Source organism: Nerophis ophidion, linkage group LG14 (genome assembly GCF_033978795.1).
Source record: "Nerophis ophidion isolate RoL-2023_Sa linkage group LG14, RoL_Noph_v1.0, whole genome shotgun sequence".
Lineage (NCBI taxonomy): Eukaryota > Metazoa > Chordata > Actinopteri > Syngnathiformes > Syngnathidae > Nerophis > Nerophis ophidion.
In genome coordinates, this window is record NC_084624.1 from 11,664,030 (window position 1) to 11,679,229 (window position 15,200).

The 15,200-nt window shown below is 38.7% G+C and overlaps 1 protein-coding gene across 5 annotated transcripts in view; it reads left to right on the plus strand.

Moving 5' to 3' along the window:
* Window positions 1-15,200, plus strand: part of pif1 (PIF1 5'-to-3' DNA helicase homolog (S. cerevisiae)) — a 146,156-nt gene that overhangs the window by 97,990 nt on the left and 32,966 nt on the right. For 4 of the 5 annotated variants that reach the window (XM_061919839.1, XM_061919841.1, XM_061919838.1 and 1 more), the window contains 2 exons: window positions 7,794-8,354; window positions 11,675-11,798. In XM_061919839.1, the coding sequence (XP_061775823.1) occupies window positions 7,794-8,354; window positions 11,675-11,798 (685 nt within the window). Of the gene's footprint in view, window positions 1-3,519; window positions 3,602-7,793; window positions 8,355-11,674; window positions 11,799-15,200 lie in introns of those variants that run through there. The other variant, XM_061919840.1, reaches the window with a different exon arrangement.

Below are 15,200 nucleotides of genomic sequence, written 5' to 3' on the forward strand. Positions count from 1 at the left end.
TCCTAACATCACACTCAAATGTTTTTATTGCATGCCTTTGATAAGTGCCAGAGTGAGAAGAGGTTTTAAAAAAAATAGCGCATGCTTACTTTTACCGCATGCCTTTGGTAAGCGCAGGAGTGAGAAGAGGTTTTAAATCAATTAGCGCCCCGGTGGCAATTCAAGGAAATACGGTACTCTAAATCATTGATGACTCTGATGTGGCTCAGCTGCATACTTGCCGGCCCACCCGATTTTTCCGAAAGGTTTCCGGGTAACAGTGCCTCTCCCAGTAACATTCTCCGATTTTCACCTGGACAACAATATAGAGGGTGTGCCGTGACGGCAGTGCCTTTAACGTTCTCTAAAACATTTCATCGCGCTCACTTTTCCATTAAGCTATCTGCGTGCCGGCCTATCACATGTTATATGCGGCCTCTGTTAATACACGGAAGCGACTGCAAGGCATACTTGTTCAACAGCCATACAGGTCACACTGAGGGTTGTGACATAAACAACTTTAACACTCTTACTAATATGCGCCACACTGTGAACCCAAACCATACAAAAATGACAAACACATTTTGGGAGAACATCAGCACTGTAACACAACATAAACACAACAGAACAAATACCCAGAATCCAATGCATCCCTAACTTTTCCAGGCTACATTATACACCCCCGCTACCACCTCAACCAACGCAAGGAAAAGTTAGGGATACATTGGATTCTGGGTATTTGTTCTGTTGTGTTTATGTTGTGTTACAGTGCTGATGTTCTCCCAAAATGTGTTTGAGTGTTGTTAAAAGAAAAGGTGATGTAACACAGTGGTTAACATGCCATTTCCCAACTACTTTGGCACGTGTTGCTGGCATCAAATTCTAAAGTTAATGATTATTCAAAAAAAATGTATGTTTAGTTTGGTGTATAATGTAGCCCGGAAAAGTTAGGGATACATTGGATTCTGGGTATTTGTTTTGTTGTGTTTATGTTGTGTTACAGTGCTGATGTTCTCCCAAAATGTGTTTGAGTCTTGTTAAAAGAAAAGGTAATGTAACACAGTGGCGAACATGCCCTTTCCCAACTACTTTGGCACGTGTTGCTGGCATCAAATTCTAATGTTAATGATTATTCCAAAAAAAATTATGTTTATCAGTTTGAACATCAAATATGTTGTCTTTGTAACATATTCAATTGAATATGGGTTTAAAATGATTTGCAAATCATTGTATTCCGTTCATATTTACATCTAACACAATTTCCCAACTCATATGGAAACAGGGTTTGTAGTAAAAACATTTTTACACTGTTTTTTTATACACCACATTTTTTAAAACACTGATTTTTCAATCACACACATTTTGCTACCTTTTTTTTTTTTTTTACTGAAATCGTCAGCATAATTTGATGTAAAAAAAAATATAAATTCATAAAATTTAAATGCAAATTAAACAAATTCAGTGTCAAAAATTTGTTTACCTCCATATCCCAGAATAATTTGGGACATTAAATCTGACAACAATAATATGATATTAAAGACTGCATTTTTATATATTTTATTGTGCGAAGATACGACAAAAGCGGTGCTCTTTATCTCGTGTGATATTTACAAAATCTTACTCTTTAAGCCAGGGGTAGGGAACCTATGGCTCTCGCTCTTTTGATGACTGCATCTGGCTCTCAGAAAAATCTTAGCTGACATTGCTGAACACGATAATAAAATGAATATGTCCGCTGGTAATCCGTCAGATTCAAACACTGATGACATCTAATTAAACAGACGAGAAGCAAGGAATCATGCAGAGACAGATTTCAATTTGGCTAAATGAGGAGACATGTGTTTTGGGCTGGATTCTAGTTTCAGATCCAAACTACGTTCTAAAAGTCCAGCCCGTGTGAATCCTCAATTTATTTGGGAGGTCCCTTTTAACATCATTCAGTCGTGTTAAAAGAAGGTAATCTCGACAACTCTAGTTAGACACAATATGTGGTTATACAAAAATGTGAATGTGTTGATGCTGGTGATATCGCCTTGTCTCTCTGTCCTGGACACAGACACTGATTCCAGACTTTGCACAGACCAAGATAAATACCACTTTAGCACAATTGACAAGTATTATAATAACGGCCCTTAATCATAAAGGTTGTGTGATAATATATACACAATTATTATAACATAATCACAGTGTTAAAAATAACATTCAAAATATAAAACATTCTCATGCATTTTAATCCATCCAACCGTTTCCTACCATACCTGTTCATGAAGTCGCATTAATGGTAAGAAGTATTTTAATTATTATTGGTTTACTTCAGAATAAAAATAAGAATGAGAGACTTATTAAACTTTAAAAATGTTGGTCTTACTTAAAATATTTGGCTTTCATGGCTCACTCAGCCAAAAAGATTCCCGACCGACCCCTGCGTATTCTGAAAATGCTATTGAAAAAAATTGAAATAAAAGCACTAAAAAAATGTAGAATGAGGTGAAATCTAACGGGGAAAATTTGCAATGTTGACACAAAGCTGCCATGCAGGCTGTTTATTTTTCTTTTGTTTTCCTTTATTTTGCTCTTATTGCCAATGCTAAAAAAAGAAGGATTTTTTTTAAATATATATATAAATAATGAATTATTGACTTATTTAAGGCTCCAATTACTTCAAATATTTCGCTGTATAATGTTTTATGTGGACAATATTATGTGCAAATACTGTGTGGTTGCCATATAAAAACAGTGTTTTCTTTGACAAAAGAGCATAAAAACAACAAAATAATAGTTCAAACGTAAAATTTACAGATATATCTGAAGTTGATCTCGTAATTTAAGTGATGAAAGTAAAACAAATAATAATAAAAATGTATCCCTTTATGAGTGGCAGACCTTTAGGATCCCAAATATATTTTGTGGGATTTTATTTAATTTTTCACTGTGATTACTCAGAAATAATAATACATTTAAATCAATGGTGTCCTGCATTATTAATCGTTTTAGGGGCTCCAATTACTTCAGATTAAACATTGCTTTCTGAATGTTTTGGGCAATGGGGGAAATACTGCATATTTCAGTTTTACTATAAAAAACAGGGCATAAAACCTTTTTTTTTTCTTTAGCTTTATATCAACCTGAAGTTGATATAGAGATTTACTGTAAGCGTTACATAAAAAATGAAAATAATAATTCGACTTATTTTTAACATGTTAATGACGGAGACCCTCGAGGTCCCTGGAATTCCTAAAGGTAAAAAAAAAAAAAAAGAATCCATATATTTTGTTATGGTTTGAAAATGAAAAATATCAAAACAGCCTCCGCATGCTATAATTTTTCCGTGTGTGGAAAACGTTTGGACACCCCTGCTTTAGTTTAAAAGACGAAGAAATAATGACGTCGGTGCCCTATTGCATGCTCGCTATTGGTTGGGTCAAGTCACATGGTTCCGCTGCGCCCTTTCTCATTGGCTACAATGTTAAATCTCCTCCCTCTGATTGGCCAGCAACCTCCCTCTGTGATTGGCTCAATTCACTCACGCTGAACATTTGAAATCGGGTGTTTTCTCCCCGAGTGGAGATTCCACGCTTGTCGACAAAAGGGCACCAGAAGGGGAATCCTCGCCAAGTTGCAGGTAAAGCTTTTTGACAACCACGCACGCGTGTTTATTCCGACCGTTTTATCGACGTTGACTATACTTTATGGGACAAACTTTACGCAATGCGCTTTTTTTAATATTACACTTTATCCAGACATTACTGCTTATTGTTCACTTCCCGGTACGTAAACTTGACAAAAAAAAAAAAACAAGTGACAGATTTGTTTAAAAAAAGTTAAAATAATTAAAAAAAAAATAAAAAAATGAGATTTTTCTACAGCTGGTCCCTCTCGGGCATATACATTTCTAATCAGACATCAAAAAAATATATACATTTTGTGACTTGAATATCAACAAGTATTTGTGGTATTGTTATTATAAACACTAACGCAGACCAACTATTTTTTAGCGGTGTATTGTCACAGAGAGCGACAAACTCGCTGCTGCTATGTCGACGTCATCGGCTGGTGAGCTGCTCTCTCCCCTCTGAGCCCGCGAAAGTTTATTCTAGACCAGGGGTCGGGAACCTTTTTGGCTGAGAGAGCCATGAAAGCCAAATATTTTAAAATGTATTTCCGTGAGAGCCATATAATATTGTGAACTCTGAATACAACTGTCAGGTTCAAACACTGATGACATATTAAACAGACAAGAAGCAAGGAATTAAACAGAGACAGGATTCAGTTTAGCTCAATGAGGAGAAACGCTTAGACCTGTACCCTTGTACAGTGTCGCCCCACGCTCTGACAAGAGAATTCAACGCCTCCTCTTTTATTTGGACTAACTAAATGTGTGCATCTTGTATTCTTTTTAATAACATTGTTATCTGAAGCTGACCAATAATAAATAAAATACATTTGACCATTAATGCGACTTCTTGAACAGGATGGATGGATTAAAATGCATGAGAATGTTTTATATTTTGAACTTTATTTTCAACACTGTGATTACTAGCGGAATTATTAATTAATTATCGTGTTAAGTAATGTCAGCTAAGATTCATCTGAGAGCCAGGTGCAGTCATCAAAAGAGCCACATCTGGCTCTAGAGCCATAGGTCCCCTACCCCTGTTCTAGACCATACCTGCGCAAATCAGCCCCGGGGGATGTTAAGTTTTTCAATCTGGCCCACTGGAAATTGCCCCCCAATTTTTTTTAGGTCTTTAAGATGGAGAGGGGGTGTGACATTCATATGTTCAGTGTTCTATCGTTCTTAGTTAATATTGTAAATTACAATATTGGTTAATATTGTAAATCCCACATTCTTTATTATCATGCACATTATTCTAGGCGTCTCATTTAGTAAAAAATGAGACTAAGTTTAAAGCTAAGCGATATATAAGATTGTAGGGTTGTTGTTTTTTTTACCCTTTGCGTTCATATTTCGCTTTGTTGTATTTTTGTTGCATTTTGCTTGATTGTAAAATATGTGGATGGAGAGGGGGTGTGACTCTCATATGTTGTCAATATTCAGTGTTTTATCCTTCATAGTTAATATTGTAAATCACAATATTTGTTAATATTGTAAATCAGAGTCTTTTTTTTCATGTACATTAATTCATGTACACTCTGAGTGTCTCATTCAGTAAAAAAACGAGACAAAGTTTAAAGCTTAGTGATATATCAGATTGTAGGTGTTTTTGTTTTTTACCCTTCATGTTCATATTTCGCTGTTTGTTGCAATTTTGTTGGGTTTGGCTTGATTGTAAAAGTTGATAGTGAGAGTCCAGTCCATAGTGGATCTAACATAATAGTGTGAGAGTCCAGTCCATAGTGGATCTAACATAATAGTGAGAGTTCAGTCCATAGTGGATCTAACATAATTGTGAGAGTCCAGTCCATAGTGGATCTAACATAATAGTGTGAGAGTCCAGTCCATAGTGGATCTAACATAATAGTGAGAGTCCAGTCCATAGTGGATCTAACATAATAGTGAGAGTCCAGTCCATAGTGGATCTAACATAATAGTGAGAGTTCAGTCCATAGTGGATCTAACATAATAGTGAGAGTCCAGTCCATAGTGGATGTAACATAATAGTGAGAGTCCAGTCCATAGTGGATCTAACATAATAGTGAGAGTCCAGTCCATAGTGGATCTAACATAATAGTGAGAGTCCAGTCCATAGTGGATCTAACATAATAGTGAGAGTCCAGTCCATAGTGGATCTAACATAATAGTGAGAGTTCAGTCCATAGTGGATCTAACATAATAGTGAGAGTTCAGTCCATAGTGGATCTAACATAATAGTGAGAGTCCAGTCCATAGTGGATGTAACATAATAGTGAGAGTCCAGTCCATAGTGGATCTAACATAATAGTGAGAGTCCAGTCCATAGTGGATCTAACATAATAGTGAGAGTCCAGTCCATAGTGGATCTAACATAATAGTGAGAGTCCAGTCCATAGTGGATCTAACATAATAGTGAGAGTCCAGTCCATAGTGGATCTAACATAATAGTGAGAGTCCAGTCCATAGTGGATCTAACATAATAGTGAGAGTCCAGTCCATAGTGGATCTAACATAATAGTGAGAGTCCAGTCCATAGTGGATCTAACATAATAGTGAGAGTCCAGTCCATAGTGGATCTAACATAATAGTGAGAGTCCAGTCCATAGTGGATCTAACATAATAGTGAGAGTCCAGTCCATAGTGGATCTAACATAATAGTGAGAGTCCAGTCCATAGTGGATCTAACATAATAGTGTGAGAGTCCAGTCCATAGTGGATCTAACATAATAGTGAGAGTCCAGTCCATAGTGGATCTAACATAATAGTGAGAGTCCAGTCCAGAGTGGATCTAACATAATAGTGTGAGTCCAGTCCATAGTGGATCTAACATAATAGTGAGAGTCCAGTCCATAGTGGATCTAACATAATAGTGAGAGTCCAGTCCATAGTGGATCTAACATAATAGTGTGAGAGTCCAGTCCATAGTGGATCCAACATAATAGTGAGAGTCCAGTCCATATTGGATCCAACATATGAGTGAGAGTCCAGTCCATAGTGGATCTAACATAATAGTGAAAGTCCAATCCATAGTGGATCTAACATAATAGTGAGAGTCCAGTCCATAGTGGATCTAACATAATAGTGAGAGTCCAGTCCATAGTGGATCTAACATAATAGTGAGAGTCCAGTCGATAGTGGATCTAACATAATAGTGAGAGTCCAGTCCATATTGGATCTAACATATGAGTGAGAGTCCAGTCCATAGTGGATCTAACATAATAGTGAAAGTCCAGTCCATAGTGGATCTAACATAATATTGAGAGTCCAGTCCATAGTGGATCCAACATAATAGTGAGAGTCCAGTCCATAGTGGATCTAACATAATATTGAGAGTCCAGTCCATCGTGGATCCAACATAATAGTGAGAGTCCAGTCCATAGTGGATGTAACATAATAGTGAGAGTCCAGTCCATAGTGGATCTAACATAATAGTGAGAGTCCAGTCCATAGTGGATCTAACATAATAGTGAGAGTCCAGTCCATAGTGGATCCAAGATAATAGTGAGAGTCCATTCCATAGTGGATCTGACATAATAGTAAGAGTCCAGTCCATAGTGGATCTAACATAATAGTGAGAGTCCAGTCCATAGTGGATCTAACATAATAGTGAGAGTCCATTCCGTAGTGGATATGACATAATAGTGATAGTCCAGTCCATAGTGGATCTAACATAATAGTGATAGTCCCGTCCATGGTGGATCCGACCTAATAGTATAATCCTGTCCATAGTGGATCTGACATAATAGTGATAGTCCAGTCCATAGTGGATCTGACATAATAGTGAGAGTCCAGTCCATAGTGGATCCGACATAATAGTGAGAGTCCAGTCCATAGTGGATCCAACATAATTGTGAGAGTCCAGTCCATAGTGGATCCAACATAATAGTGAGAGTCCAGTCCATAGTGGATCTAACATAATAGTGAGAGTCCAGTCCATAGTGGTTCTGACATAATAGTGAGAGTCCAGTCCATAGTGGATCTAACATAATAATCTGAGAGTCCAGTCCAAGTCCAAAGTCTAGCAGCCGTGTTTTGTACCAACTGTAATCTTCTAATGCTAGACATGGGGAGACTGGAAAATAATAGGTTCCAGTAATCGAGACGAGGCGTAACAAAAATAATTGCCCAGGCCTGGTCTCGGGTATGAAGATAAATTGCAATAAAATAAAATGGACTCCTGTGATGTTTGTGAAAGTCTAATTTTTGGGCTTTTGTACAGGAAGTGTCCGCGATGTCCGGAGAGGAAGACGGCGGCGCCCGACTGCAGTGTTGTGTGACCACCGAGCACCTGAACGCATCAGGGCAGACCGCCCGCAGGCAGGTCATCCGCAAGGCGACTGTTATCCTGGGACGGAATGAGTTCCAGGAGCTCGTCCTCCGTATCTGCGATGGCAAAGTCTCGCTCAATTATCCTCTCGGCGACTTCAGACTTTTCACCAAGTTCGCCCGCGAGGGGAAGTGCACGGTCCAACCGCTCCCCGGGGACACCCAGGTGTTCATCTCCAACTGCCCCCCCGACCAGCTCGGCCTCTTCCTGAGAACACTGAGCATCAAACACCGGGCCAGGATGGGCAGCAAGGCTCTGAGCGGCCGGGAGAAACTCAAAGCCGGATTGCCCCGCAGCTTTGAGGCCATCAGCCCCCTGCAGCAGAAAGACCTCCAGAAGGTCAACGAGCTGAGAAGTAAAGTTCCGCCCAAAGGCCTTTCAGAGCGCACCAACATTAGCGCAGGAAGTGGACGGCAGGTCAAAAGATCAAGAAGTGACTGCGACTTCAGCCCGGTGAGTAAATTTAGGAAATATGAGGAGTATTGCAGAGAAATGGGGCCGCATCATATTGCAATGTACACATATCTCTTATGTTTGACTGCCATCTACTGGTCACACTTATCATTGCGTCGTGTACCAAATAAAATTGCTTCGCTCTCGGTAAGCAAAACCAGAATTATTCCTTACGTAAGGCGCACTGTCGAGTTTTGAGGAAAATAATTATTTTAAGTGAACCTTATAGTCAGGAGAATACGGTATTTACAATTTCTGGCATGCGTCCTTGAACGCACCGCAACGTCTCGATCTCTTAGTGTACAAACCCCGTTTCCATATGAGTTGGGAAATTGTGTTAGATGTAAATATAAACAGAATACAATGATTTGCTAATCATTTTCAACTCTTATTCAGTTGAATATGCTACAAAGACAACATATTTGATGTTCAAACTCATAAACATTTTTTTTTTGTGCAAATAATCATTAACTTTAGAATTTGATGCCAGCAACAAGTGACAAAGAAGTTGGGAAAGGTGGCAATAAATACCGATAAAGTTGAGGAATGCTCATCAAACACTTATTTGGAACATCCCACAGGTGTGCAGGCTAATTGGGAACAGGTGGGTGCCATGATTGGGTATAAAAACAAATGCTCTGTCTTTCACAAGAAAGGTTGGGGCGAGGTACACCCCTTTGTCCACAACTGTGTGAGCAAATAGTCAAACAGTTTAAGAACAACGTTTCTCAAAGTGCAATTGCAAGAAATTTAGGGATTTCAACATCTACGGTCCATAATATCATCAAAAGGTTCAGAGAATCTGGAGAAATCACTCCACGTAAGCGGCATGGCCGGAAACCAACATTGAATGACCGTGACCTTCGATCCCTCAGACGGCACTGTATCAAAAAACGACATCAATCTCTAAAGGATATCACCACATGGGCTCAGGAACACTTCAGAAAACCACTGTAACTAAATACAGTTGGTCGCTACATCTGTAAGTGCAAGTTAAAGCTCTACTATGCAAAGCAAAAGTCATTTATCAACAACATCCAGAAACGGCGCCGGCTTCTCTGGGCCCGAGATCATCTGAGGTGGACTGATGCAAAGTGGAAAAGTGTTCTGTGGTCTGACGAGTCCACATTTCAAATTGTTTTTGGAAATATTCATCATCGTGTCATCCGCACCAAATGGGAAGCGAACCATCTAGGCCAGGGGTCGGGAACCTTTTTGGCTGAGAGAGCCATACAAGCCAAATATTTTTATAAGTATTTCCATGAGATCCATAAAATATATATTTTTAAGACTGGATACAACTAAATGCGGGCATTTCTAAGAAAGACCAACATTTTTAGAGTATAATAAGTCTCTTATTCTTTTTAATAACATTGGTATTCTGAGGCTAACCAACAAAAAAGTAAACTACCATTAATGCGACTTCTTGAACGGGTGCGGTAGAAACCGGATGGATGGATGGATGGATGGATGAAAATGCATGAGAAAGTTTTATGTTTTGAACGTTATTTTTAACATCGTGATTACCAGCGGAATTATTTATTACTTATCGTGTTAAGCAATGTCAGCTAAGATTTATCTGAGAGCCAGATGTGGTCATCAAAAGAGCCACATCTGGCTCTAGAGCCATAGGTTCCCTACCCCTGATCCAGGCTGTTATCGACGCAAAGTTCAAAAGCCAGCATCTGTGATGGTATGGGGGTGCATTAGTGCCCAAGGCATGGGTAACTTACACATCTGTGAAGGCACCATTAATGCTGAAAGGTACATACAGGTTTTGGAACAACATATGCTGCCATCTAAGCACCGTCTTTTTCATGGACGCCCCTGCTTATTTCAGCAAGACAATGCCAAACCACATTCAGCACGTGTTACAACAGCGTGGCTTTGTAAAAAAAGAGTGCGGCTACTTTCCTGGCCTGCCTGCAGTCCATACCTGTCTCCCATGGAAAATGTGTGGCGCATTATGAAGCGTAAAATACGACAGCGGAGACCCCGGACTGTTGAAGGACTGAAGCTCTACATAAAACAAGAATGGGAAAGAATTCCACTTTCAAAGCTTCAACAATTAGTTTCCTCAGTTCCCAAATGTTTATTGAGTGTCGTTAAAAGAAAAGGTGATGTAACACAGTGGTGAACATGCCCTTTCCCAACTACTTTGGCACGTGTTGCAGCCTTGAAATTCTAAGTTAATTATTATTTGCAAAAAAAAAATCAAGTTTATGAGTTTCAACATCAAATATCTTGTCTTTGTAGTGCATTCAATTGAATATGGGTTGAAAAGGATTTGCAAATCATTGTATTCCGTTTATATTTACATATAACGCAATTTCCCAACTCATATGGAAACGGGGTTTGGTGTGTTTAGAGAGCACAGTGAGTACTGTTGAAAATATCTTAGTTGCTCTGACAGTGATGTGTTTTATGTGAGTTTAGATTGGGGTTTTGTCAGGTTCAAACATTGCTGACATCTATTAAACAAGACAAGAAGTGAGCGAACTGTGGTGCTGAATTTCCCCCAGGGATCAATAAAGTACTTTCTATTCCAAGCAAAGAGTTAAACCGAGACAGAATTAAATTTGGCTCAATTTGAGGAGAGAGGCCTGGAAACTGTGCCCTTGTACAGTGTCGCCACCCCTTTTATCTGCCTGATTACATGGCAACAGCTGTTTCTAAGGTGCTTGGGTCATAAACAGCCATTGCTTTTAGTTACAGAAAATCCATCCATTTTCTCCCGCTTTTTCCCTTTTGGGGTCGTGTGGGGTGGTGTACCAGTGTGTACCCCGCCTTCCGCCCGAATGCAGCTGAGATAGGCTCCAGTGACCCCAACCCTCGCGACCCTGAAAGGGACAAGCGGTAGAAAATGGATGGATGGACAATACACGAAAGAAACAGAACACCTTCATGTTGCTTCCCATCCTACATAGTGGCGTTTTACAAGCCTTCTGATTGGTAGGATTCAAGACCGCTTAGGTCCTCTCGCCCGGAACTCGATAAAACCCAAAGTTTCATGATAACTTGGATACAATTATTCTAACAGGTATGTCCTTTCTTAACATTAAAGCCTCTTGATTTCATTTTAGCATTTAGGCTAGCAAGCTGGTGCCAGTCCCTCCGTGAGTATATCAAAGTGCAGGTGTCAACGTTTTTCAATGATTTTAATTCTAAAGCGTAATTCCAGCCATCAGGAGTTTTACCGCGGTCGTCAATAATACCGTTTATCGTTTACATGCTAGATTTAATCTGCTTCTGCAATATTGTCTTTGTTTTTGTGGGGCCTATTTTGCAAAGCTTTTAAGGGCAAAGTGTGATCATTTCAGGTGAAAGCCAACCCCAGCAAGAGGCCCATCCTGTCTTTACCGTCCCGCAAGCTAAACAAAGGACAGGCTGCTGTCCTCAGCGCCGTGCTGGGTGGAAAGAACGTTTTCTTCACAGGCAGCGCAGGTACGAATCCCTGCGGCTCCCTAAGTTGCTCCACATATGCTCATGTTAGCGCTGTCAAATGGTTTTGGATAAATTATCAGAAAAATCTGTTTTTTTAAATGAATTATTCATTACTAATTACCATTAAGTCCATTTTAACATACTCTTAACAGCCCGAAATTAAATTAATTCAAATCAAGCTAAAATATACTAATACAAAGTCAGTGTATGTTTTAAAATCAATAATCCAAAATGTGTTTTTCCACGGATCTGAAACGTGAAACATCCCAACTCGCTTCGTTCTGCAAGTCCATTTTATCACAGTTTGACAGGCAATGGTCAGCATTTGTGATTAATACGAGCACATTTTCATAAAGTGGGAAAACAATGTTTAACTTATTATTCTCGGTGGAGTCCTGGTCATTTCACAGGTCATTGGGCTGTAGCATGTATCTACATAGACCCAAATATAAGATGACTCCTTTCTTTTGAAACCGTTTAATGGAGAAAAAAAAATAGTTTAAAGTATTTATATAATAAATATTTTTGGGTAAAATTGAAAAGTATTTTTGTTGAAGTTCAAACACTGATGACATCTATTAAACCAGACAAAAAGCAAGAAATTAAACAGACAGAATTAAATTTGGCTCAATTTGAGGAGAAATGTCTAGTCTGTACTCCTATTAGGGGCGGCATGGCGTAGTGGGTAGACCGGCTGTGCCAGAAACCTGAGGGTTGCAGGTTCGCTTCCCACCTATTGACATCCAAATCGCTGCCGTTGTGTCCTTGGGCAGGACACTTCACCTTTGCCCCCGGTGCCGATCACACTGGTGAATGAATGATGAATGAATGATTGGTGGTGGTCGGAGGGGCCGTAGGCGCAAACTGGCAGCCACGCTTCCGTCAGTCTACCCCAGGGCAGCTGTGGCTACAGATGTAGCTTACCACCACCAGGTGTGAATGAATGATGGGTTCCCACTTTTCTGTGAGCGCTTTGAGTATCTAACAATAGAAAAGCGCGATATAAATCTAATCCATTATTATTATTATTATTATTATCATTATTGTTACAGCGTTGTGTATTACAAACTCAAAAGCTAGCTTATCTCTTTCCGTAGTTAGCTTTTAAGGTTAATTTCGTAGCACGCCGATGTGGTAGAAGGCTAGAAAAAGAGTTCATCAGTGTTATGTCAGGTTCAAAGACTGATGACATCTATTAAACAAGACAAGAAGCAAGGAATTAAACGGAGACAGAATAAAATTTGGCTCAATTTGAGGAGAAACGTCTGGTCTGTACTCTTGTACAGTCTCCAGCGCGCTCTGGCAAAAGATTGTATGCCTCCTCCTTTATTTGCACTTTCTGTCGAGTTTTGAGGAAAAAAAAGTATTTAAGTGAACCTTATAGTCCGGAAAATACAGTACAAACCAAACATGAAATAATACTTTACAGATACCGTAATATGATTGTTCATGTTGGTGTCCTATCACAGCGTTGTGTATTACAAACTCGAAAGCTAGCTTATCTCTTGCCGTAGTTAGCTTTTATGGCTAATTCCGTAGCACGCCGATGTGGTAGAACGCTAGAAAAAGAGTTCCTCAGTATTCCGTCAGGTTCAAACACTGATGACATCTATTAAACAAGACAAGAAGCAAGGAATTAAACAGAGACAGAATAACATTTGGCTCAATTTGAGGAGAAACGTCTGGTCTGTACTCTTGTACAGTCTCCAGCACGCTCTGGCGAAAGATTGTATGCCTCCTCCTTTATTTGCACTTTCTGTCGAGTTTTGAGGAAAAAAAAAAGATTTTAAGTGCGCCTTTTAGTCTGGAAAATAGAGTACAAACCATACATGAAATAATACTTTACAGATACTGTAATATGATTGTTCATGTTTTTCACTCAGTACAGATTGGTGTCCTATCACAGCCTTGTGTGTTACAAACTCAAAAGCTAGCGTATCTCTTTCCGTAGTTAGCTTTTACGGCTAATTCCGTAGCACACCAATGTTTAAGAATGCTAGAAAAAGAGTTCCTCGGTGTTATGTCAGGTTCAAACACTGATAACATCTATTAAACAAGACAAGAAGCATGGAAATAAACAGAGACAGGATTAAATTTGGCTCAATTTGAGGAGAAACGTCTGGACTGTACTCTTGAACAGTCTCCAGCACGCTCTGGCGAAAGATTGTATGCCTCCTCCTTTATTTGGAATTTCTCCGACCACATGTCAACAGCTGCTTCCAAAAGGACGGGGTCGTAAACAGTTCACAGAAAAGGCTGTAAAAGAGTTCAAAGAAGAGGGAATTTAAAAAAGTTCAAAAAGAGGTCGTTTGGAACGATCCTGCCTTCTCTTTGCTTTGTAGTTCTTGGGTTAAAACAACATCTTTCTGTTGATTACAATACACGAAAGAAACAAACACCTTCATGTTGCTTCCCCCTTTACAAAGTGGAGTTTTACAAGCCTTATTGGTAGGTTCTAAAACATGTTTTTTCTTCTCGCCGGGCACTCAATGTAACAAAGTTTTTGTGACAACTTAGAAAAACAATTATACTAACACTCCTATCGAATATTGTAATTGTTGAATTTTGCAGCTTCACTCTATGGCTGATTTTTAAAGGCATTTTCCACACATTGTTGGCCTAACTCAGGGGTGTCAAACTCAAGTCCCGGGAGCCAGATCTGGCCCGCGACATCATTTGATCTGGCCCATAAACACCCGGAAATGACATGTGTCAATAAAAAACTGACCGGTAATATTTTCTCACTAAATTTAATTGATTTTTTTTAGTTTTGACAGAAATGAAAAATTGCATGCCTTCTAAACTTTAATAGTATGCATTATATTTATATTCCCATTGTTGCTTTTTATTTGTATTCTTATTGTGATATTTTTCTATTTTGTTTCCATTTATACCCCCATTATTTACATTTGACTTTTTAAATTGATCTCCACTCTGTACACAGCTGCTGGAATTTAAATTTTCCTGAAGGAACCAATAAAGTACTATCCATCTTTTATTGCCACAAATATTACAGTGTATTATTATACTTTCCCCAAAAAATTATGTCTAAATAAAAAAATTAAAAAAATAATATACAGCAAACTACCTATCAAATTAATAAAAATTACAATACATTTTACATTGTTCTTTACCACATATTACTTTTAATGGAAAAAAACTTACTGTTTCTTGCATTAAAATTCTGTTGACTGCAAGTTTTTGACTGTAAAATCTACGGTTGTTGATTTTTAGGGTGTATTACTGAAATTTTGATGGAAAGACAGTAGAACAACTGGCAGCTGAATTGCCAAAATAAAAAAATAACTAGTTCTTTTTGTCCATTAACAATATATCGTTGTAATTTAACACAAAAATTATGGCCACTATGCTGTCAGCTTTTTCTGTAAAAAAACAACAAAA